Consider the following 23318-nt stretch of genomic DNA (forward strand, 5'->3'; position numbering starts at 1 on the left):
GCAGCTTGGATTCTGGGATAGGTTGTTAAGGCTGAGGACTTGCCCCTCAGGAAGCTGGTGCTGCCTGGCTTCTCCAGGCGGTTGAGAGTAGGGAGGCTGCCTTGGGTGTGATGGTGCCATAAGCCAGTGGACAAGGCAGCAGGAAAAGAAAGAGAGGACACTTCCATTTGGAGCAGGGGACAATGAGGCTGTGTGCTTTCTGCTCACAGGAGGCTTTCTAGACAGGAGGGGCAGGTGGAACCATGTGTCCCTGCATGCCTCGGCCATGCTTGTCATGCCCGGGCGTCCTCATGCATACACTGGACTCACTGTGGCAACAGCTGGATGGGGAGAGGCTCCTCATCAGAATGTGGTCCTCTCACTCGCTCGTCCGTCCTCCATGGCTCCTGCCAGATGGAAGGAGCAAGCGGCTGGGAGCCCCGGGGGAGGGGAAATCCAGAGCAATCCGCCCCTAATCCCCACTGGGCCTCAGACTGGAGATGGCGGCTGCAGAGCCTGGGAGCTCAGGCACACCTGCTTGCAGGCCCCGGCTTCCCGGGGCAAGCCCAGTGCTGCCCAGAGACCGTGACCCCGGGGGCCTGGTGCCGTGTTCAGATAGCTGGGGCCTTAGAGCTCCTGGTACCTCATCACCAGCACGACTTTGGGAAATGGTATCCACCCAGGTGAGGCACCAGGTGGGCAGGAGAGGATGTCACCTGTCAGGGTGGAGGCAGGGTTGTGGGGTGGGGAAAAGGAAGGCATTTCTGGAATTTGCTGGCTGTGCAAACTCTGTGGGTTCCCCAGGAGCACCCCTTTTCCTCTCCAGTTATGGAGAACCCTTTGTAAGTACAGGAGAATTGGCACAACGCTAAGTGGAAGGTTGCTTGGGCTGTGATCACTTCTGATTAAGGAGGAACCATGGCGCAGAGGGCTGCAGGGAGGTCCTGGGTGCGCTGATTCCTTGGCGGTCCACAGGATAGTCCAGGAGCAAAACATCTGACTTTTGGAGAGTTCTGGATGTGGAGGACAGAGGAGACCCGGCGGTGAGAGGGTAGTTCTGGGGCACAACCTGGGGGCTGTGGGTGTGAAGAGACCGGAAAAGAGTGTGGAACATTTATGTGGACAAAAGGGCTTTGTTCTTAGCAGGGCAGGGAGCAAGGGGAGGGTGTAGTTCTGACTGCACTGAGGAGGAAGGGCTGGAAGCCTAGGGTTGGATGGGAGGAGGGAAGGACAGTGGCCCTTAGGGCAGGGCCAACTTGCTGGCTGCAGAAGGGGCAGAGGTGCTAACAGGCAGTCGCTGTGTGCTGCCTCCAGGTGGATGGGTGTTGCAGAAAGGGCCAGTGAGTTCCCTTGTCTGTCTGTAGTTTGCAATTTGAACCCCTTGTAGTGATGTACAGTGCCTTACAAAGCTGCTGGTTGGTGTTGTCCTTCCACCAGCCATGTGGTGGCTGGGGCCTCACTGCAGGCGGGTTTTCCCTTCTCTGCCTGGAGGACAGGCCCCAGGTATACTTAACCCACGACCCTCCGGAGAAAATGCTCTTAGGGTCTCAGGCACCTGTGAAGGCTGAGTGGGTCCCCTCCCTTCCACACTGGAGAGTACTTGGGTCAACCATGATGATGCATCCAGAGCTGAGCTGAGTGGCTTCATGCAGCCCACATGTCCCCACCAGGAAGGGAGAGCCACCAGCTCCACAGGCAGTGCCTGCTGATCTGGGAGAATTGGGGCAACGTGGTGACCCAGGGTTGGAATAATTCCTCCAGCCTGCTCTGGCTGGAGTGTCAGGTGTATCCCTCCCAGTGTTGCCAGAAGGTTGAGCTGCTTCCTGGGGCTGAAGGACTTTAGCTGACCATAGGTTTCCCTCTCTATCGTGGCTGATTTGCCTCCCTTTCCCTCCAGGACTGGTAGAGAAAGGAAGTCTGAGTGTTCTCTGTCCTGAGAAGCGTGCTGGAGTCAGCCACTGGGTAGCAGTCAGCAGGTCAGAGAATTGCTGCTGAGTCACGGGGCCTGACAGCTCCCAGGCCATGCTCACCTGCCAGGCTCAGACCCAGCTCTCGGGAGCAGTGTCCTGCTCAGACTGACCTTCTTGGAGAGACACAAGGCCTCCTACTTCATTGTTCCCACGATAGCAGGGCTGCCCTGCCTTCCTAAATGGAGCCCCGAAAGATCTGTTTCTCCTCTCCCCTCCTCCTCCTAAGAATGACCTTAGTGTTCTTTCTAACTAGGACAGGAAGGCCCCTTCTCCTGTGTCAGCCTGCTGTGGGGACTCTTAACAGGAGCGCTTTGTGAATCTGGAAAGGGGCTGCTGGCCCCACGGTGAGGGGGATCACAGGTGTGCAGCACACACTTCCGGAAGTGGTAATTGTTTCTCTGACCATGCCTGAAGAGTGTTCCATGCATTTATATTGCTAAGGAAAGAGAACCATGTGAGACATACAGTTCACAGTTGACATCCCTGGTATCCTCCTCTCCCGCCTAAGGCTCTACTTGTGCCGGGGCATTTTCTGAGCTGATGGTCTCTCCTGTGTGCCTCCCATCTCAGGGACCCCAGCTGCAGCGCTAGTGTTCGAGAGGGACAGCAGGCGTCCCACATCCAGAGTAACAGGAGGACACTGAACTCAGGCCCAAGAGGAGGTGGCAGCTCCCCAGAGTGTCATGGGGGACCCAGCACTGGAGAACCCCGAGCCAGCACCTCTGTAATCTCGCTGTGTGCCTAATCCAGCTTCTCTCAGTGTTGCAGGAAGGGGCAGGGAGGGAGGCAGGTCTGTGGTACTCCCAGGCCACATAAGGGCGTTCCCAGTGTTTGTGGGCCATGGGGAGGTGTCATCAGAGCCAGAAAAGAATAGGGAAAGTGGGTCATCATGAGGCACTAAGAACATCGCAGTATTTCTTGGATCTTTATATTTTTTTTATTTTCCTATTGATAATGGATATTGAACCCAAGACCTTTTTTTTGTTGTTTTTTTTTGTTGTTTTTTTCCGGTACCGGGAATTGAACTCACAACCTTGTGCTTGCCAGGCAGACGCTGTGCCGCTGAGCTAAATCCCCAGCCCAGAACCCGAGACCTTCATACTGAGCTACATACATCCCTAGTCCTTTTTTTTTTAAATTTTTCAAGACAGGGTCTCACTAAGACTGGCCTTGAGGCTGGCCTTCAACTTGTGATCCTCATGCTTCACCCTCCCAGAATGCTGGAGTTACAGGTGTGCACCACTCTGCCTGGCTTAGATCTTTGTCTATAGTGAACAAGGCCTATGGCTCCGGCCCTGGCTGGCAGGCACCCTGAGCAGAGGTATTGCATGGCCTCCCCAATTGCCTGGCATGGTCAGGGGTTACTTGTGATCTTCCTGCCTATTCTCTTGAGAGCCTGTTCATAGGGATTAACCTGGGGTCAGGGGCCTGTGTCAGGCAGCAGAGCAAGAGAGGAAGCCAAGACTCCGGGGGTGGTGTTGGCGGCTGGGCCTGGACAGTGAGCAGGTTGGCAAGGGGCCAAGTGAGACTCTGTGCCCATTTGGAAGAGGAATGGTGGTGCCTGTGTAGCCCCAGGCCCTGCTCCTGGCTCGGGGCCCCAGGAGTTTGTGCCTGCTGATGTCACGGTTAAGTAATCTGTATTTGTGGTCACCCAGCCCAGGATGGGGCGCTCTGGGAGGAGCTTCTGCTCTGTGAACAGGAGTCAGTGAGGAACACCCAACGCCCTGCCACAGACCCTCTCTGTTCTGGGGCATAGGATGGAGCTCAGCACAGGCCAGCGGAGGACCCGGCCTTCCATGCCCATAGTGTACAACCATCACCTATTCCAAAACATTTTCACCCCACTCCGGGGAAACCCTATACCCACTAGGCACAGACTGCCTGTCCCTCCCACCCCAGTCCCTGGCAGCCACTAACCTGCTGTCATAGGCAGCCGTTTTCTCTGGCTTCCTTTACTTAGCAAACTGCTTTCAAGATTCATCTATGTAAAGCTGGGCGTGGTGGTGCACACCTGTAATTCCAGCACTTGGGAGACTGAGGCAGGAGGATCACTGAGTTCATGGCCAGCCTGGGCTACAAAGTGAGTTCCAAGACAGCCTGAACTACATGCAAGACCCTGTTTCAAAAAAAAAAAAAAGTTATGTTACAGCATCATGAGAGCTCCATTCCCTTTTATGGCCAGAAAATAATCCATCATATGGGACAGCATTTTTTTTTTTTTCTGCTTATTCATTGGTTAAAAACAGCCTCTGAGTTGTGTCCACCCTTTGGCTGTTGTGAAGAGTGCTGCTGTGGACTTTGTGTCTAGCGTTCGTGTGAAGACGAACTTTGACTACTCAGTTCTTTGGGGTGTATACCTAGCAGTGGAATTGCTGGGTCGTGTGGTAAGTCTGTGTCTAGGGTGCTTGCCTGGCACGCACGAGGCCCTGGGTTTCCTCTCCAGTGCTGAAAAAAATCCAAACATACTGCTTTCCTGGGCTCCAAGCTGCATGCAGAGGTGAGCTCAGCCTCAGTCCAGATCTCGTGGTCACTCAGTCATCCATTTGCCCGCTGGCGGGGGAGCTCTTCCAGGACATCTGTTCACTTGTACGTGGTTATTGAAATGTTTCAGCCTTGAGCAAAAACTGCCAGATCTTGGCGTCTCCCGTACCACCCTTGCACAGCCCTCCTCTCGCTTGTTCTCTCCTTCGCATGCATGTGCACATGCACCTCTGTTCCAGAGGGGGCCGGGCCAAGCAATGAGTGCTGTTTTCCCGGTGACCGCTAGGGGGAGGGGTCGACTCTGGTGCCAAAAGCTGGAGATGTCCCTGTGCCCACACTAAGTCTTCCAAGATTTCTCACGGCAGCCACTCTTTGGACGCTGAGGATTTGCACCTGGCAGTGGGATGTCAGATGGCGTTGGACTGAGGCGCTCCTTTCTTTCCCTTGCTCACTTGGGGTGTAAAGTCCCACAATTGAACTGTAGGAAATTCCATTTCAGTTGCTCTGAAGTGAGACCAGGCCTTGGCTGAGGACTCTGGAAGGCACAGAGGACCTCCCCCTGCCACGAGACCCCCTGAGGCCATAGCTCTGGGCTGTGGAAGTGGACGGGATTCAGATCTGAGGGCTTTGACTCCCTAGTTGTGTCGTCCCAGACGTGGTACTTTTAAGTCATGACTGCAGGCCCAGTTCCCCTCCTGTAAAACGGGAGTAACAGTGCTGCTTGCCTGGTGCGGCTGCTACCGGGACTAAATGGATGAGAATGTGGTGGGCTCTGCGTTACTGTCTTTGTCCTTCGTGCAAGGCATGTAGAATAGGAATTCGAGGGCTAGAGAGAAGCTGAAAGGCCAAGAGAAAAAATACCACCTCCCTGGGAGTCCCTGGGCAGAGTTGTCCCCAGGAGGGGGACAACACAGCAGAGATGTTCTCTGACTGGGACCTGGCATTATGGATCTCCCGTCACCATGGGGTCTCTGGGCAGGAGGGACAGGAAGCAGCTGTTGTCCAGCTGCAGGACCCCCAGGCTTGAGTGTGTGGTGCAGGAGAGGAGTGGGTCAGCGCAACAGGACCCAAACCCCAGGCCTCCCCACCATCAGGCCCCGAGTGTGTCTGTTTTCCTCGTTCGTGGAAATTTCACAGGCAGCTTTGACTCTGGTTTTCCATTTGTAAGCCAGACCGATGCCAAGCTGAGGGAAGAAAGAGCCAAGCTGCCGGAGGGGAGCCAGGGCAGGCGAGAATTTGCTATTTCACTTTCTTCTGAATCCAGAAGTCACTAACGCTTTCCACAGCATATTCTCATGTGTTTCTCATGAGCTGCTCCCACTGACCCGCAGCAGGTGGGACAGACATCTCTCCTCTCTCCTCGCAGAAGAGCTGTGCAACCAGGCCCCAAGCCCATTTCCTGGATGCTGTCTGCCAGGAGGAAGTGGAGGAGGCTGGGCCACTTCAGTGATAAAGGCCAGACGTTGCATACAGAACTTAATTTGGGGGCTGGGCATAGGGCTTAGAGACAGAACACTTGCCTAGCTCATGAGAGGCCCTGGGTTCAACCCCCCCAGCTTTAGAAAACAACACTGTTCTGTATAGTCCTGTCAGTATTGAGGACATTTGTTGGCATACTCTCCTAAGTACAGTTATCACAGTTTAACTGTGAGTGTCTCCCTTACTGGGAGGGGAAGAAAAGGACTGTGCTGCCTAGATGAGACTCAGGCTGTCTGTACGGCCTCACTGCTAAGGGCTTGCCAGATGCCATCGGTGTCTTGAGACAAGATAGGGTTACGCCCATTCTACAGGTCGGGATGCTGAGTCAGGACAATGCAGAGATGGGCTGTTTGCTCTTACTGGGGAGCCAGCAGGGGGTGGGGTTTGAAGTCAGATGGTGAGAGTTAGGCCTTGGGCTAGATCAGGGATGCTGGGGAAGAGGGTGCTGTGGACAAACGGCCGGACATGCTGAGCAGCAGTCCACATGGGAGGACAAAGGGGGCGCGGGGGAAACCCAAAGCAAACCCAGGAGGACAGTGTGACTTCAGGGAGATCAGGAAAGGCCCTGTCCTGCTCCCCAGCATCCAAAGAGGGCTTGTGACCTGAAACAGCCCCAGAGGAAGCCCCCAAGGCACCCTGGCTCCTGGGTTTTCCATGGTGCTTTCCAGTAACTTTGCACCTTAGCAGATGTGGATGGAGCGCGTCACTTGTGCCTGTGGTTGGCACGGGCAGTTTCCAGTTCCCTTGCATGTGACCCGGCCACTTGCTTTGTGTTACCCCTCCCCCACCCCACATACCGCTCACCCCGCTCCTCCCCGTGAAGCTCTAACCCGGACTTACCCGGGGTGTTGCTGTGTGTAAAAATACATGGGGTTGAGCCATTTCCTGCTGCTTCCGTTGTTGCATTGTTGCATGGTGATAAGGCCCTGGCTTGCTGCAGACAGATCATCCAGTGGGCAGGCGCGGGCCAGCAGCCCTGGGAAAGCAGCTCCAAGCCTGCCCGACAGCAGCCTGCCGGCACTCCATCCTCCTCTCTCCTGTGACCCTTCCTCCCTTCTCCCTCTCCTTTTCTCCATCCCTCTCCTAGTCTCTGAGTTTTGTGCGTCCCTGATGTGCTTGGGAAGCCTGCCTGCCTTGTGGCGGGGAAGAAGGGCTCTTGCTTCCTTCCTGCTAGTTCTCTTGCTTCCCCACCGGGCAGCTGCTCCCCACAGGCCCCCAGAGTGCTCCCTGCTGCCCTTAGCCTGTGACTCACCGCAGGCTTCAGACCTTGGGGACCTGGCCTGCAGGCTAGGCCGGGGGTGGGGCACACTCCTCTCCTGAGTCTAGGACACGGGGAAGGGCGGATGCTTCCACCTTCATGGAGCGAAAGAGGTTGCTGATGCCTTCAGAGAACTGGAAGGTAACAGAGGGCTCCTGAGAGGGAGCAACACAGGCGGTGACCTTGGCAGTGTCAGTGAAGACAGGTTGGGTGGGTGGGGCGGTGTCTGGCCAAAGGGTTGGCTCTGGTCACCTCTGAAGGACAGGCTGCTCGAGGCAGAGCCTTGCAGGGAGGTGGGGTCTACTGAGTCAGTCCATCTCCTTCTGAGAAATCTACCCTGAGACCCCTGGTCTACGCCTCCGACCTGCTAGGTTGCAGCCAGAGTTCTGGGCTGGAGGGTTCTGTCTTCACAGCTGTGTTTCTGAATAACTTGTTAGACCTTCCTGCATCCACTTCCCAGGTAGAAGGACCAAGCCCAGAAGTGTCCCTTAGACACAGAATGCTGGCGAGCTGTAGCCCTTGGCCCCATGACTTATCCGTGCCTCCTCTCTACCTCCCTTTCCAGGGTGACAAGGGAGACCTCATGGCCCTGAACCTCCCCTCTGGCACCGGCCACGGTGATGCTGATGGCCCCGTCAGCCTGGATGTGCCCGATGGGGCACCAGACCCCCAGCGGACCAAGGCTGCCATCGACCACCTGCACCAGAAGATCCTGAAGATCACAGAGCAGATCAAGATCGAGCAGGAGGCACGGGACGACAACGTGGCGGAGTACCTGAAGCTGGCCAACAACGCAGATAAGCAGCAGGTGTCGCGCATCAAGCAGGTGTTCGAGAAGAAGAACCAGAAGTCTGCCCAGACCATCGCACAGCTGCACAAGAAGCTGGAGCACTACCGCCGGCGCCTGAAGGAGATCGAGCAGAACGGGCCCTCGAGGCAGCCCAAGGACGTGCTGCGGGACATGCAGCAGGGCCTCAAGGACGTGGGCGCCAACATGCGCGCAGGCATCAGCGGCTTCGGCGGTGGCGTCGTGGAGGGCGTCAAGGGCAGTCTGTCCGGCCTGTCACAGGCCACCCACACCGCCGTGGTGTCCAAGCCCCGGGAGTTCGCCAGCCTCATCCGCAACAAGTTTGGCAGTGCCGATAACATCGCTCACCTGAAGGACCCCCTGGAAGACGGGGCCCCCGAGGAGGCGGCCCGGGCGCTGAGCGGCAGCGCCACGCTCGTGTCCAGTCCCAAGTACGGCAGCGATGACGAGTGCTCCAGTGCCAGCGCCAGCTCGGCCGGGGCTGGCAGCAATTCTGGGGCTGGGCCCGCGGGTGCTCTGGGGAGCCCCAAGTCTAACACGCTGTACAGCGCCCCTGGAAACCTGGACACTCTGCTGGAGGAACTGCGGGAGATCAAGGAGGGACAGTCACACCTAGAGGACTCCATGGAGGACCTGAAGACGCAGCTGCAGCGGGACTACACGTACATGACACAGTGCCTGCAGGAGGAGCGCTACAGGTGGGTGCCTTCGGGGCCTCCAGGGCCCCGGCAGGCGAGGAGAGGCAGGGAATGGAGGCAGAGGAGGCATCTAGAGGGTCTTGGGCTGCTGGCCAGGGGGGGAAGAGGCCTGAAGGAGCTTCCTCCAGACTGAAGGAAGGCTCTTCCTCTCTTGAGATGCTTTGGGCACCCTGGCCTGGAATGTGTTACGTGCACCAGAGGAGTCGCTGATGGCCTCACCTCTGAAGACAGTGACACAAGCCGGCGACCTGGGCTCCAATCCCAGCTCTGTTTTGTGGAGGATTTTGTTTGGTTTTTGTTGAGACAGGGTCTCACTTTGTAGCCCAGGCTGGGCTTGAACTTGCAATACTCCTGCCTCAGCCTCCTGAGTGCCAGGATTATAGGCATGGGTCAGCTCCCAGCTCTCTTGTTGACTGGGTACCTAGCAAAGCAAGGAAGACAGTGTGCTGCGTTGTGCTGGAAGGGAAGACGATGTCACTCCTGTGGTCTCGGTGCTGTTGTGAAAATGCAGGGAGTCCAAACCATAAATTCAGAGTGTGAGCATGCAGCAGCAGAGGAAGCCCCTAGGGCAGCCTGAAATCCAGCTGGAGTCTCGGGGCCCCTTGCTCCCTGGGATTTGGGGACCTTTTCACTAGTTAGCCCTTCTTTTTCTTTCTACATATAAAGAAGTTCTCTGAGGTTGAGGGAGAGCCCTGCCTAAAACCCAGCCACTCCCCAGAACAGTCACCTGTTGATACAGCTTTCAGAGCAGGTGTCATGTCCCCTACATCTAAGTGTCCCTGGCACCCAGGGGGCATCTGAGCCCAGGTAAAGGGCCAGGTGAAAGTCAGCCTATCCTTGACTCCCCCATTCAAGAGCTGTGAGATTCTAGGCAGGTTCCTAGCCTTTGGGTCTCAGTCTTCCGGTCTGTCAAGTGGGGGCACCACTAGTACCATTCCATGGGGCTGTGGTGGGGGCCTGTGAGTAATGTGGGTAAAATGCTCGGCACGACACCTTGCATGTAGAAGTGCTGTGTAAATAATGGCTTCGATGGTTGGTTGTGGAGTTAAAATTAGAACAGGGATGGACCTGGGGAGTGGGTTGAGTCACAAGGAGAGGGGGGTGGCTTGGAGCAGGGTGTCACTCTCTCTCTCTCCCACTGCCAGGTATGAGCGGCTGGAGGAGCAGCTGAATGACCTGACCGAGCTTCACCAAAACGAGATGACCAACCTGAAGCAGGAGCTGGCCAGCATGGAGGAGAAGGTGGCCTACCAGTCCTATGAGAGAGCGCGGGACATCCAGGTACAGCCAGGGACGGCCCGAGGGAGGCCCCGGCCACCACTGCAGGGCTGGGGGCGGTGGGAGTGCGGACAGCGAGGGCGGTGGGTGGGAGGGTAAGAGTGAGCCGGCCTACAGCCAGGGCCAAGGCGAGCCCTGCAAGGGGCCCCTCCCGAAGGCAGCCTTGCAAATGAGTAGTTGTCACCGTGTATAGGTCCTCAGTTCCCTCAAGAGAGAGCTGGGATTGGGCCAGCTCTTCTGCTTCCCTCAAGACTGGCATGTACTATGACAGAAAGTCATAGTGAAGGGCTCTGCCCCCAGCTGCAGCTGATCAGCCCACACCCCCTGGCCTCTGGAGGAGAGACCCTGTGTATCATAACCTTTTGAGTGGGGTGGCGTGTTACTCCCTTTTCCATTGCTGTCGCAGAATGCCCGGGGCTAGGTAATCTGTGAATGGAAGGGTTTGCAGTTCTAGAGGTCAGCAGTGTGCGGCCAGCTTCTGCTGGCCCCTGTGAAGGTCCATGGTGGGAGGCATCACAATGCCAGGAGCTGTGCAGAAGAGATCACGTGGTGGACAGAAACCCAGAGGTTCAGAGGTCAAGTTTGCCCTTTTATAACAACCCACTCTTGCAGGAATTCACTCACTGCTGGTCGCCTTTAGTCCCTCCTGAGGGTGATGCGCTGTGACCTGATTGACATACACTAGGCTCCACTTCTGAGCTTTTGTTTTTCTTTTGTAGTACTGAGAATTGAACCCAGGGCCTTCACAATGAGCTCTGACTCCAGACAGCCACTTTTTTATTTTTATTTTTGTTTTTTTGAGACAGGGTCTTGCTGTGTAGTTTAGGCTGGCCTTAAACTCACTGTGTACCCCAGGCTGGCTTCAAACTTACAGCAGTCCTCCTGCCTCAGCCTCCTGAGTGCTGAAATTACAGGTATGTGCCATCATACCTGACCTTTTATTTTTTGCAATAGGGTCTCAACTAAATTGCCCAAGCTGGGTTCCCATTTGGAATCCCCTTCCTCAGCCTCCCAGAGTACTGAGATTATGGGCATGCACCGCCACGCCTGGCTTAGGCCCCACCCCTTAAAGGTTCCTCCCTTTCCCAACTTCCAGCCTGTGAACCATGGGGGGATCACACTTAAACTCTGCCCTTCTATGGCTCCTGTCCCTGCAGGAGGCTGTGGAGTCCTGCCTAACCCGAGTCACCAAGCTAGAGCTGCAGCAGCAACAGCAGCAGGTGGTGCAGCTGGAGGGCGTGGAGAATGCCAACGCGCGGGCCCTACTGGGCAAGTTCATCAACGTGATCCTGGCACTCATGGCCGTGCTGCTGGTGTTCGTGTCCACCATCGCCAACTTCATCACGCCCCTCATGAAGACGCGCCTGCGCATCACCAGCACCGCCCTCCTGGTCCTCGTCCTCTTCCTGCTCTGGAAGCACTGGGATTCCCTCACCTACCTCCTGGAGCACGTGTTGCTGCCCAGCTGAGTGGCCAGCCTGCCCTGCCCCGTGCTCCCTGGCCCCCTGATGGCCACACTTCTCCAGGAGGGACCCTGGGACTCCAGAGTCTCTTGGACTTCTTCATGTGTCCGGTTTGGCCTCCTGCCCAAGCTGTCCATTCCAGCTGTGCCCGTCCCTGTTCCTGCTTCCGTCTGACACCTTTTCTTTGTGGCCGAATAGAGCAGAGGACACCAGGACTGGGTTGTTCTGATTATTTACAGGACTTCTCCCAGCTGACCTCAGGATGTCCCAGGTCAAGAAGGCCGCTAATACAATAGAAAGCCAGGTCTCTGCCTCAGCTTCTGGCGGAGCCTACCCTGGAGGCAGCCATGGCCTCCCGTGGAGACAGGAAGAAGGCTAGTGAGGGAGAGGTCGTGCTGGCCACAGAGAGCACAGGAAGGAGCAGATTCTCAGCCTCCAGACACGTCCAGGGCTGGAGAGCACGCTCCAACCAGCTCTTCAGAGAGCAGCCCATCCCCACTCCTCTTTCCACGGAGCTGGTTGGCGCCCCGCTGCTGGGGCTGGGCTCTGTGGTGGTCTGAAGGTTGCAGACTTGGAGGCTGGGTGTGGCTTTTTACTTGTGTTTTCCCTGCTAGTCTGTGCCTGACCGGCACTGGATCTTCTGTTTTCAGGGAAAAGGCCCCGGGGGCTCCAAGCCTTGTCCCAAGCCCTTCTGCCTACGGGCGCACGATGGATCCTATTTATTTATTTATTTGTCCCTTCTGCCCTTGCCCTTCCTGAGCTGGAGGGAGAGGACCTGCCTGGTCTTTGCTCTGAAGCCAGGGCTTGCCCTTGGCTCCTCAGGTACTTCCATCCTGTGTAGCCTCTGGAATGTCCTGGCTGGGAGAAGTGGGGTGGAGCCCCCTGACCCCACTATCCCGAGCAGCCCCACAGCTGAGTGGGAAGAGTGCGGCCCCTCTTTTATATGTCTATTTATTTTGTGTGTGTGTATTTGTGGGGAGGAGGCCGTTGTTGTTTTCTTTTTTTAAGGCTCTGGAGTGTTGTGATGGTTTCAGTTCACATCCCGGCCTCCCCACAGGTACTTCCAAGCACAGAGGGCATTTCTTGGAACGGGAGAGAGGAATCCCCTGGAGCAGGGAAAGCAGTGCCTGCCAGCTGTGTGGACCTTCCTGAGAAATAAATAGCCTCTAAATTTTCAAACCATCCTGTCTGCTGTTGGTTGATCAGGCTGTCTGCACGGAAGCCACTGAACCTCCTGCGCACACACCCTGGGCCTCATTTGCTGGCCAGAGGCCTTCCTCTTCCAGGATCTTGATATTGAACAAAACAAGCCGTCCTTCGTGCAGCAACCACTCTAGCTTAAGTGACATGACCCCCACCCCACCCAGCCCCATCCTGCCTACCTGGACTGCTTTCCTGGAGGAGGGAAAATGGGAGAGAGATTCCCACAGCTTGCAGTGGATGAGCTGCTGGAGGCCGGAATGATAGCAGTCATACCCAAGTGTGGCCACTAGATGGCAGTAGAGTCATTACTCCAAACCCTTTCTCAAAGTTCTGCCCCAGGCATCTACTGGGCTTAGCTTTGCTTTGCCAATACCCCCAGCCAGGGGAGAGAGCACCTGCTCCTCAGGAGCTGGTGTGTGGTTTTATTTTCATAGAGGCCAGGCCCACAGTGTCGGCTCTGTGGCTGCTACCCCATCCCTGGCAGTTCCCACAGAAGGGCAGCCCAGAAGACAGGTGCTAGATTCCCAACAGGAGCCACCTGTGTGTATCCCTCCGGGGAGAAGGGATGCTGGCCTGCAGGGAAGGGATTGTGGGAAAAGCCCCCAGGCCCTGGCCCCTAATTAGTGACCTAGCCAATCACACCCTGTCTGGCCTCAGTTTCCATAGTAAATAGGATGGGCACAGTTGCTGCTCATTTTCGTGTGGTTGACCTGACAAGTCTAAAGCTGCATCTGTATCTGCGGCATCAGGCTCCAGGGGAGATAGGGAGTCAGAGACAGTGCCCTAGATGTCCCAAGAGATCAGATCCCAGGACACAGTGTTAGTGCCACATGGGAGGGTGGCATTAACAATTCGACTTTACCCTTTGCACTGTGAGTATTTTAGCCAGTGACCTTACAAAGCCTTCCAACCGCGCCACTCCCAGGCCCTGCACCACCTTCGCTTCCAACCACATGCATGCACGCACCTCCCTTGGGGGCCACAGGTGGCCTGGAGCCTACATTCTTGGGCCCCAGGTAGGGGGTGGCTATTCTGAGTGGCAGACATTTCCCACATTCCTCCCCAAGGTCAGATGCCTTCCTCGAACTGGCTCTTAAATGTCACAGCTGGCCCCAGTCCACGCTGGAGGGAGGAAGGGGAGGAGTGCTGGGTCATTCTTCGCTGGTCCTTTAGGTGCAAGGGAGGAGGACTGGCCCCAGCAGCATCTGCACACAGGACGATAAGCCCTGCATGTTTGCCTCCCGGTGAAAACCAAGTATCCAGAGAAGCCCTGCCTTCTGGCATTGGGTCTGGTGCCTCGGATGGCTGCTGAAGCTACTCTGTTGGCATCTGAGCCCGAGCTTTGTCTGTAAAAGACACCCCTGCCCCGCATGCTGCCTCCAACCTGTCTCCTGCTCTCATGTGGGGTTTACAGAGTGACTCGCTAAATCACAGTCGCCACTGCCACGGGCTCAGCCTCCTTCCGACTGCAGGGCAAACTGCGGGGCTGGCCTGGAGCATCTGTTCTGCAGATGGGGCACTGAGGGCTCAGCCAGGCTGGTGCCTCCCCATAGCCTATGTGCCAAGGAGGGGGCAGTTAGGAAGGCACCTCTGCCTGGACTTGGGGCTTCCACAGCACTGAGCACGTGCTGGCTGTACCTGTGCAGAGCCTGCATCCCACAGCCCTGGGGGACAGTGGTGCCCAGCGGGTGCAGCCCTGGCAAACAGCAGAACACAGCTCGGGCCGGGGTACTCCGAGTGGTTCTAGGCTGCGGAGGGAGGGACAGGAGAACACATCAACACTGCGGGCCGGGAGAAGGAGCTGTCACTGGGGCACCTGATGTGAGATTTTGGGTGCTGCCTAATTTCCCTGTCACTGGCAGGACTCGTGCCCCAGCACTGCCACTTGCCTTCAACTCAGCTCCAGCTGCTGGGAGACCAGTCCTCCGTCTGCCAAGAGGATGGATGACACAGCGCACAGGCATGGGTGTGTGTCAAGATTCATCACAGTACCTGGAACACAACAGAGTAGCCAACCCAGGCGGTTGCTGCCACGCCTCATCCTGAGTCTGCTGGTGTTCAGGCGCAGGGGTAGAGCTGCTAGAGAAGTCCAGGGCCACCCCACAGAACTGAGTGTGCCTCAGACTGCAGCTCCTGAGAGCCCAGCAGAAGCCTCCCACCCCATCCCTCTTCTCTGGGAGCTAAGAGCCTGCCCATTCCCAGAGAGCTCTCCCTTCAGTCTCGTAGACAAAGCTGGTCCAGTCCCAGAGTCCCAGCACAGCCTGGCGGGGCTGGACAAGGCCTGCCTGGCCCAGGCCGGGTGCCACCACGCCACGCTTGTGGGTGTATCAATGTGTGGGACCTTCCCTCCTCTAGGCCATGGGCTCAGGCTTGGGGTCTCTGGCAATGACTACAGTTGGGTGCCCCTGTCCCTTTCTAGCGGATGTCAGGCTCAGGCACTGCAATTCAGGATGGGGGTGGGAAGAGAAGTTTTCCCTTGAGTATGAGTCAAAACTGTGAGGTCATGAGCCTCAGTTTCCCCACTTAAACATGCCTGTGCCACCTGCCTAGTAGGACATGGGTAAGGCCCAGATGTCAGGTGTACATTCCTAGCTCCCAGAGCCCGCAGCTCTCCCCCTTGAGAGCTACCTGTCAGAACACTGCCAGGCCATCTGGGGCGCCCAGGGAGGGCTCTGATCTGCCCAGGGCCAGGGCTGAGCAGGCTTTGGGACAATGGCCAGCAGAGAGGCTTGAGCCAGCCTTTGGGTGGAGATGGAAGGCCTGCAGGACACCGTGGGGGGGGGGTGGAGGTTGAGCTCGCCCCAGCACATCCAGACATGTGGGCAGGTCCTGAGTCACCCAAAAAGCCAGAAGGACAGCCCGGGTGGGGACAGCTGCACTGCCTCCCACACACAGGGAGCCCCCTGGCCGCCCACCTGCCTTCAGCCCTCTACCCCCAAAGCTGCTCTCTCCCTGAAGTGTCCTGAGCCCAGCAGGACTGGACAAGACCCTGGGCCGACCAGCCAGCCACCAAGTCGGCTCTGCTTCTCAAAGCACCGAAGGAGACTGCACAGACTCCAGGTACCCAGGCCCCGAACACTTACTTTCCTTTTTTAAATTTTTGGTACTGAGGAGTAATCCAGAACCTTCACAGTGAGCTATATCCCCAGCCCTTTTGTATTATTTTTTTGAGACAGGGTCTGTTTAAATTGCTAAGGTGCTTAGGCTGGGCTCCAACTTGCAGTTCTCCTGCCTCAACCTCGGACAGTGCTGGGATTACAGGTGTGTGCCATTACCTGGCTACTTGGGTTATTTTTGCAGCAATTTCAGCTCCCTGGAGATAAGTTTAAAGAATATGCTGTGGAAAGAGCTTGGTTAGTCTCTAGCTGGGGCTCGGTTCTCTGGTTTCCTGCAGGAAGGTCAAGTCTTTCAGCAGGTAACAAGTCCCCCACTTGTAACTGGTGCTGTCTCTGGCTACACTTGGAGCTGGGTGCCTGGTCCCTCTCTTAGCTGGTGTGACCCCAGGCTCCCTAACCTGAGACGGAGGCAGGAAGAGAGGCTTTCCTGCGAGGTTAGTCATGACCTGAACTCAGGCCAGAGACAAGTCACCAGCACAGACCTACTACATGTCTGTGACTGGTCCCCGCTTCCTTACTTTCTCAGGCAGGTGGGGCCAGGCCAGGCCAGGCCAGGCCAGGATGGGACAGGAAGGCCGGGAGGCTGGCAATCTGGCAGCCAAGAAGGAAGAGCATAGCAGGATTTCTTTCCTTCTCCGTGTTTCCCTCTGCTGTTCTTGGGCGCTCATCAGCATTTGGCAGCCTGGAGCGCAGGTGTGTGACCCCCAGACACATAGCCTTAGGTTCAACTCCACTCACAAAGTACGGTTTAGTCAGGCCTGTGGTGCAGGCCTATAATCGCAGGACTCTGGGAGGCTGAGGCAGGAGGAGCACAAGTTTAAGCCCAGCCTGGGCAAATCTAGCTTTTTGGCAAGACCATGTTTCACCAAAAAGAAAAAAGAAGGTAGCTCAGTGGCAGAGCACCCCTGGATTCGATCTCGTGCCGCCAAATAAGTAATTAATAATAAATGAATAAATAAGTAAATAAATAGTGTGGGGGACAGCCCAGTACAGAGGCCCTGTACAAAAGAAGCAGAAGGAAGAAAAGGGAGAGGAAGGTGAGGAAGAGACGGGAAAGAAGGCAGAGATGAATGTAGCAGGGCCTGGGCAGGAAGAGCTCGGCTCTGGTGCAAAGCATGATGGGTAAGAGCTGCAGCAGGCCGCAGCAGAGCTGGAGGTGAGATGGACAGGACCACTTGCTCCAGGCACTCATGGCTGACAAGACATAGGCAGCTATCTCATGCCTCAGCCTTGCTCCCACCCCAGGGGCAGGATGCCTGAAGAAGGGGTTTCTCTGTCCATCATAATGAGAAGGAACCAGAGTGAGGATAGCTTTGGGAGAAAGGAAACTGTGTCCCAGAACTTCGCAGATTCAAGGGCTTCAAAAGGGTTGTTCGTGCTTGAGAGCAAAAGGGAGAGAGAAAAGCTTTGGGAGCAAAGGGAAAGGAGAAGCAATGCCCTCAGGAATTCTGTGCGCTGGGGGCGGACCCTCAGCATTCTGTATGGTGCTGAGCAGATCACATGGCCTCTCTAAGGCCTTGGTCTTCCCAGCTCTGTGCAAATGGAGAACTCAGAAAGCCTTAATGTTTGGGGAATGGAAGTTCTGGGTTTTGAAGCTAGGATCTTGTCCATCCTAGGCGGCACTCTGCCCAAATAGGGATTTGGGGTGGAGAGACTCATGTGGCTAATGAGGAACCATGCCCTGGGGGTTCAGGAAGACCCTACCAGGTGTCTGCTTGACACCAGCTTCAGGGCAGCCGCCCACCATGGAGGGGGAGCGGCCGAGGCCGGTGAGCAGGAGTGCACAGAATTGCGGGCTGATGGTAGGTTCGGGGTGGGGAACAGCAAGGTCTGGGACCCTGTGCTCTGATTACCCCAAGGGTCCTCACTGCTAGATGCCAAGGTTGGTGGCCAGAGAGCTCTAGGTGAGGGAGAGGGGCCAGATTTGGCCTCCACTGGTCTCTCTGTCACCCCGAGTGGGACTAAAGATGACAGAGAAGCCAGGCTTCACTACCCCAGGTTGGCAACTGTAAGACTACAAGGAGGTGGCTTCCGCCCGTGATCACTGTCTACCTTGCCATAACTGGAGGGTGTGCAAAGGCCCCGCCCTGGCCCCAAGCTACGGCAGTGTCAATCCCTTTTTCTGTCCTGGACCTCACAGCTAACACACAGGTTTTGTGTGCACTGGTTCATTTTATACTCATAATTCTGGAGAGCGGCCAGAGAGGTGTCGTTTGGCTCCACTTTGCAGATGAGCAAGCCCAGCCTCAAACAGACAAACGAAACTCACTCACAGACACACAGCTGGCCAACGGCAGGCCCAGGGTAAACTCGGGTTTCCTAGCAATGCCACAGGCCACCACCGAAGCCTGGCAACAGTCAGGTTCAGCATTGCTTCTTCATGTACAAAGCAGGTGTCCTTGGAAGCAGAGGGTGGTGGTAACAAACCCCAGCCACTCACATCTTAGTATGAATTAATTTAACCCATTGAACACTTTCTCTGCTCTGTGGGAGAAAGAGAAGGCTGGAGTTTGGAAAGTGGAGAAAAAAACCATGTATATAAATTTTGAAGAAGTGGAAAGTGAAGACCAAACTCCTACCAAACTGAGGGAAGGCTTTGACAGCGGCCCCCTGTAGTCTGCACATGGCTCGAGAAGGATGCAGTGGCTGGAAGGCAGAGGGACCCTGGCTCCACCCTCAATATTCTCTCTGCTCTGCAGCCTCACTGGGCACCTTTGAAGTCCTCACATAGCCACAGGTGGCCAGGGCCCCATACTGCACCACACATGGCAGAACATTCTATTCAGACAAGGCTGCTCTTGACCCTTCACCTGTATAATCTCGTTTACAAATATTTTTCCAGCTAGGCCTGGTGGTTAATGAGGTGCTGGATGGGTGGAAAGCCTGTCAGGGAAGACATGCCATGGACTGAAGAGAACTCAGCCAGGCCAGCTTCTCTCTGCCACTGTGGGAGGCTGAGGCAGGAGGATTGCAACTTTGAGCCCCACCTGGGTAACTTAGTGACTTGATGAGATGTTGTCTCAAAATAAGAAATAGAAAGGGTTCAAGGTGTTGCTCAATCCAAAAGCCTTGGGTTCAATCCCCTGTACCACACAAAAAGAAAGAAAGAAAGAAAGAAAGAAAGGCCCCATTTTGTTGGTCGGTATATGTTTGTTGTAGAAAGTTGAACTCACATCACCGTTGGCCCCTTACTCAGGACTAGCATTTGATGTAGGTCTTTCCAGTCTTTATTTTTCCACTGAAAGAAAATTCAAGTAAGGCACAGTCATTGTAAAAACCGGGAAAACTCTAGGGGGATAGAGAGTAATAACGCTGTCAGCACCCTGTCCCTGGAGGGGAGCAGTCAGCAGTGTGGTGCACACTTCCCGAGGCACAGCCCTCAACTTCCCATCCCAGGGACACCGCGGGGTCCCTGTAACCACAGAACCTCAATTTCACTGACCTGTGCCAGCACCTGCTGCTCAAGATTTCTGGTTCCTCCTCTTCTATCCACCCAAGAACACTGAGCACAGCTGAGAAGCTTTGTGGGACCCCTCCGGGGGTCCCTTCCAGGGGGGTCCCTTCTGGGGGGCCCCTCCCAGCCACCTCTCCCTCAGATCCTGGTTAGAGCCCCAGAACCCCCTCTCCTCTCCACCCAGCCCTGCTCTCTGATCCCGTGACACCCAGGGAAGGCCACTGTGAGCCCCCATCTCACACCTCCCTACAGGATCTCAGGCTAGTGGAGCTGTCAGGGGCCTGGGGTCACAGCCCTGTTACACCCAACTCCATTAATTGGGGTCCTTCACAATGCACTTAACCTTGGTTTTCTTATTGTAGAACGGGGACAACAGTAGCGGCCTCTAAGTGTTGCTGTGACAGTCATAGGGTGGAGACGTTTCACCTGCACCCTCTCAGGGTCTTCAGCTGGGCCTGAGAATGAAGTTGAGAGGCAATAAATAGGCAGGAGAAGAGTACATGGGCTTTATTTTACATGTGCATGGAAAGCAAGAACCCGCAGCGGTGGCCAAACCCCACATGCTCCCGTAGTTGGTGTGACAGAGAGTGGCAACTGTGTGAAGCAAGATGAGCTATTTGAACAAGATCTGTCTGTACAGATTTTCCCAGCCTCAACTCCTGTCTCTAGAAACAAGAATATTTCTTTTCTCCTGGTTTCGGGGAGGAAAGGGGAAGTCAGTGTGCCTTTTGTATCTGCCAGTTCGTAAGTGTCAGTCACTCAAACAATCCTCTTTGGGGGTGGTACATACTCTGCCGTCTTTCAGAGATAAGTGAGATGATATGTGCAAAGCATTTTTCACTGTGAGACGTCATTGTCGTCATTTTACAGATGAGAAAAGTGGCCCTCAGAGAGATCCACTTGCAGGAGGTGGAGGCCCCAGGGTTAAAACCCGACTCTGCCTGGCTTCAAGGCCCCTGCTGCTGTCCACAGGGGGTGCCGGCTTTGTCACCTCCAGCACCTTCATTCAGCCCAAGGAGAAGCCACAAGCAAGAGAATCAGTCTCAGAAGATCTGGAAAGTGGCTGTAACCCGACTGTCCCTAAACGGAAGGGCTGCCAGGGTCGAAGAGGGCAACTGCTCCTTTCTTACCTGCCTCCCGCAGACTGGGCATCCCTGCTACCTGCCTCTGACCTCTGTGGACTCAGTTTCCCCATGTATAATAACCCTGCCTGTCTATGGTTCTATGCTTCTGTGACCCCCACCCTCACCCCAGGGGACACTGGGGGAACAGGCTCAGGCTCGACTGGGGGTCAGGACAGAGGATCTGCTGCTCCAGCAGACAAGGTCTGGGAGGTGTACAGGGCAGCCCCTACGCACCCCGACCTGGAGTTACCTCTGCTCTCTGGGGTACTGGGGCCCTGGGAGAGGGTGTGGTGTGGACAGGCCTGCTAGGTGAGAGCAGGTCTGGGAGGAGGTTAGGATGGGTGTGGTGGGAGGGACGCCTCCCAGGCTCGGTGTGATCACTGGAGAGGTGTGCCTGCCAGCCTCCTGGCCTGCGCTGAGCAAGCAAGGTACTGTCCCCAGCAGCCCCAGGCCCCGGCTCACTGTGTGACCACCCCAGACCCTATCAAGGCATGAAGATGGCATCGGATGCACAGCCCACCCTCGGCATGCAGCCAGTGCCGGCTCACCAGCCCTGCTGGCTGGGTGGTGGGTGAGGACGGTCAGGGAGCCAAACCCCAATTGTCCCCAGAGCTGTGAAGACAAGGGTGGGGAACCTGCCCTCACAGGCCCAGTAGGCCAGCAGCTTTGTCTCCCCAGCCACCCATCCCCAGAAGGAGCAGGGGCAGACAATGGTCGGGTGACTCACCAATGAGCCATCTGCCCATCTCCACCCTCTGGCTGGCCCAGGAGCACAGCCCAGCACGTCCTCCCCCAAGCGGCACGCCAGCCTTCCACGTGGCCATGGCTTCCCCTCTGCTCTCCAGCCCTGCTCCTTGCCTGTTCAGAGCTACCCCACACCAGGTCCCGCAGGGCACTGTGGCATCGGGACCTGGTGTGACTTGCCCACTCTCTCCTGCCCCATAGGCTTCACCCACTAACCCTTCATCCTGAGGGAGTGCCACTGCCATTACCACCCCGCCCCCGGGTAGAGTTTGGATTTAGTCCGCAGTTATTCCTTCTTGCAAGGACAAGCATGTGGGGTCGAAAGAGTCCCATTCCATTCCATGTGGAGACAGGATTCACCGGCAGGAAGTATTCTCTTTCTTTTTTTTATTTTAAAGAGTGAAAGAAGGACAACATAGCAATAGGGGGATTCACTGAATTACAGACAAAGTGTAGGACATTATCAATGGTTGTTATTTTACCTATTGGTATCTTCAAGATAGTTTCTCAGGAAAACAAATAGACAAATAATGGTGAGTTACAGACAAAAATGGCAGGAAATTATCAATGGTTGTTGTACTATACCCTGGTTTCCCCAAAGTGGTCTTTAGGGAAAACAAATAGAGCTATACATGAGTGATCAATCAAATAATCATTGACTATTCTCAATGGTTGTTGTTGCAAACACATAGTAACAAACATACATCCATTTACGAAGTAGCATAGGAGCAATACAAACATTACTGAGTTATGGACAGATTGGTAGGAAATCATCAATGGCTGCTGCAATACATGTTGGCGTCATCAAAGTGGTTTCTCAGGAAAACAAGGATATGCAAGAGAGATCCAACAAGTATTTACAGACCAAGGGTTGCGAAAAATAGCGGGTTACCTCCTCATCAGTGACTCCCCTCAATGAGGTGTGACAGCTGCAAGGAAGGCCAGCGCTGAAAAGAAGGACTGAGAGACCAGCACCAGTGTCCAGCAGCGAGCCGCCCACTTTTTCCTCTATACTCATGATTTCGCGGGGCTCCTCCTTCTCCATGAAGGCGATTCTTCAGAATCTGAATATGGGGCGCCCATGTAATCCACGAAGTCTCGGTGCAGACCTCTCCCGAGCTCCACGCGCTCCTCCACCGCAGCCCGCAGCCCGTTAGGGGGAGAATGACCTCCAAGGCGTCTTCCTGGGTGCTGCGCAAGGTCCTCATGGTTTCCGATTCCCGAATAGCTCCCGAGTCCCCAGTCAGCTCGACCTCCGCGTCGTCGGGCGTGGGTACTCTCTGTTCTCCGAGTCCTTGTTCATCAGCTGCTCCTCCCCCGACTAAGGACCTTTCTGGCTCTCAAGGGCAGGGCCAAGAGTGCCCCGCCGTGTGGCATGTTTTTCCAGAGGTTTCTCCACGTCGGGTTGGTTCACGCACGTCTCCTGGCGGGCCTATTGTGTCGGTGCTTCTCTGTGGCATGGCGGTTCACCGCCGCGCGGCGTCGGCTCCCGAGGGCCGGTGTGCATCTCCGCGCCGCTTCTCGGGTGCTCGCTGCCTGCTTTTCCGGGCGCCCCATCCGCGCGTCCGCGGGGCAGGGTCTTTCTTTCTTTCTTTCTTTCTTTTGAATTGAACCCAGGAACTGTAGGGGAGATTGAACCCAGGGCTTCTGACTAAGCTACATTCCCAGACCTTTTTTTTTTTTTTTGAGACAGGGTCTTGCTAAATTGCCCAGGTGGAGCTCAAACTTTGGATCCTCTTGCCTCAGCCTCTCTGGATGCTGGGATTACAGGTGGCTTTTAGCCAAGTGTCATGGTGCACACCTGTTATTTCAAGCATTTCAGCGGTAGAGTGCTTGCCTGGCATACCCTAGGTCCTAGGTTTGATTTCCAGCGCCCCAAAAACCAAAACAAATGAAAAAACTCCACAAAACCCCCAAAGCAATGACCTTTGACAGTCTGGTCTGTGTCCCCTAGATACAATTCCACTTATGGGTTCTCTTTTCAACATGGTCTATGGATTGGATCCTAGCCCTCCAGGGAGGGCCAGGCCGGAGGGGAGGACCCCACCCTGGCATGGGCCCTTGTGCTCCGTGGGCTCTGCTCTTCACTGGGCACCCTGGACGCTGTAGTGGGAACCTGTCTGTGGACACAGGGCTGCTTGGGCACTGTCCTGAGCAACTACTGCCCAGACAGATCCCCTCTGCCTTGCTGGGGGAGAGATGGCTCTGGGAGGGTGAACCCCCTGCAGGGAGCCCCAGGGTTATGGCTGTGTCACTCAGCAGG

The 23318-nt window shown here is 55.7% G+C and overlaps 1 protein-coding gene across 1 annotated transcript in view; it reads left to right on the top strand.

The window, feature by feature from the left end:
- Window positions 1-12596, top strand: part of Tmcc2 (transmembrane and coiled-coil domain family 2) — a gene marked incomplete in the record, with an annotated part of 40159 nt that extends 27563 nt beyond the window's left edge. Inside the window, 3 exon segments of the mRNA XM_005375349.2 lie at window positions 7733-8673; window positions 9819-9954; window positions 11109-12596. Of these exon segments, the coding sequence (XP_005375406.1) occupies window positions 7733-8673; window positions 9819-9954; window positions 11109-11420 (1389 nt within the window).
- Between the last annotated feature and the right edge of the window lie 10722 nt (window positions 12597-23318).

The sequence above is a fragment of the Chinchilla lanigera genome, unplaced genomic scaffold, assembly GCF_000276665.1.
Source record: "Chinchilla lanigera isolate Chin_1 unplaced genomic scaffold, ChiLan1.0 scaffold00005, whole genome shotgun sequence".
In the NCBI taxonomy this organism is placed as follows: Eukaryota; Metazoa; Chordata; class Mammalia; order Rodentia; family Chinchillidae; genus Chinchilla; species Chinchilla lanigera.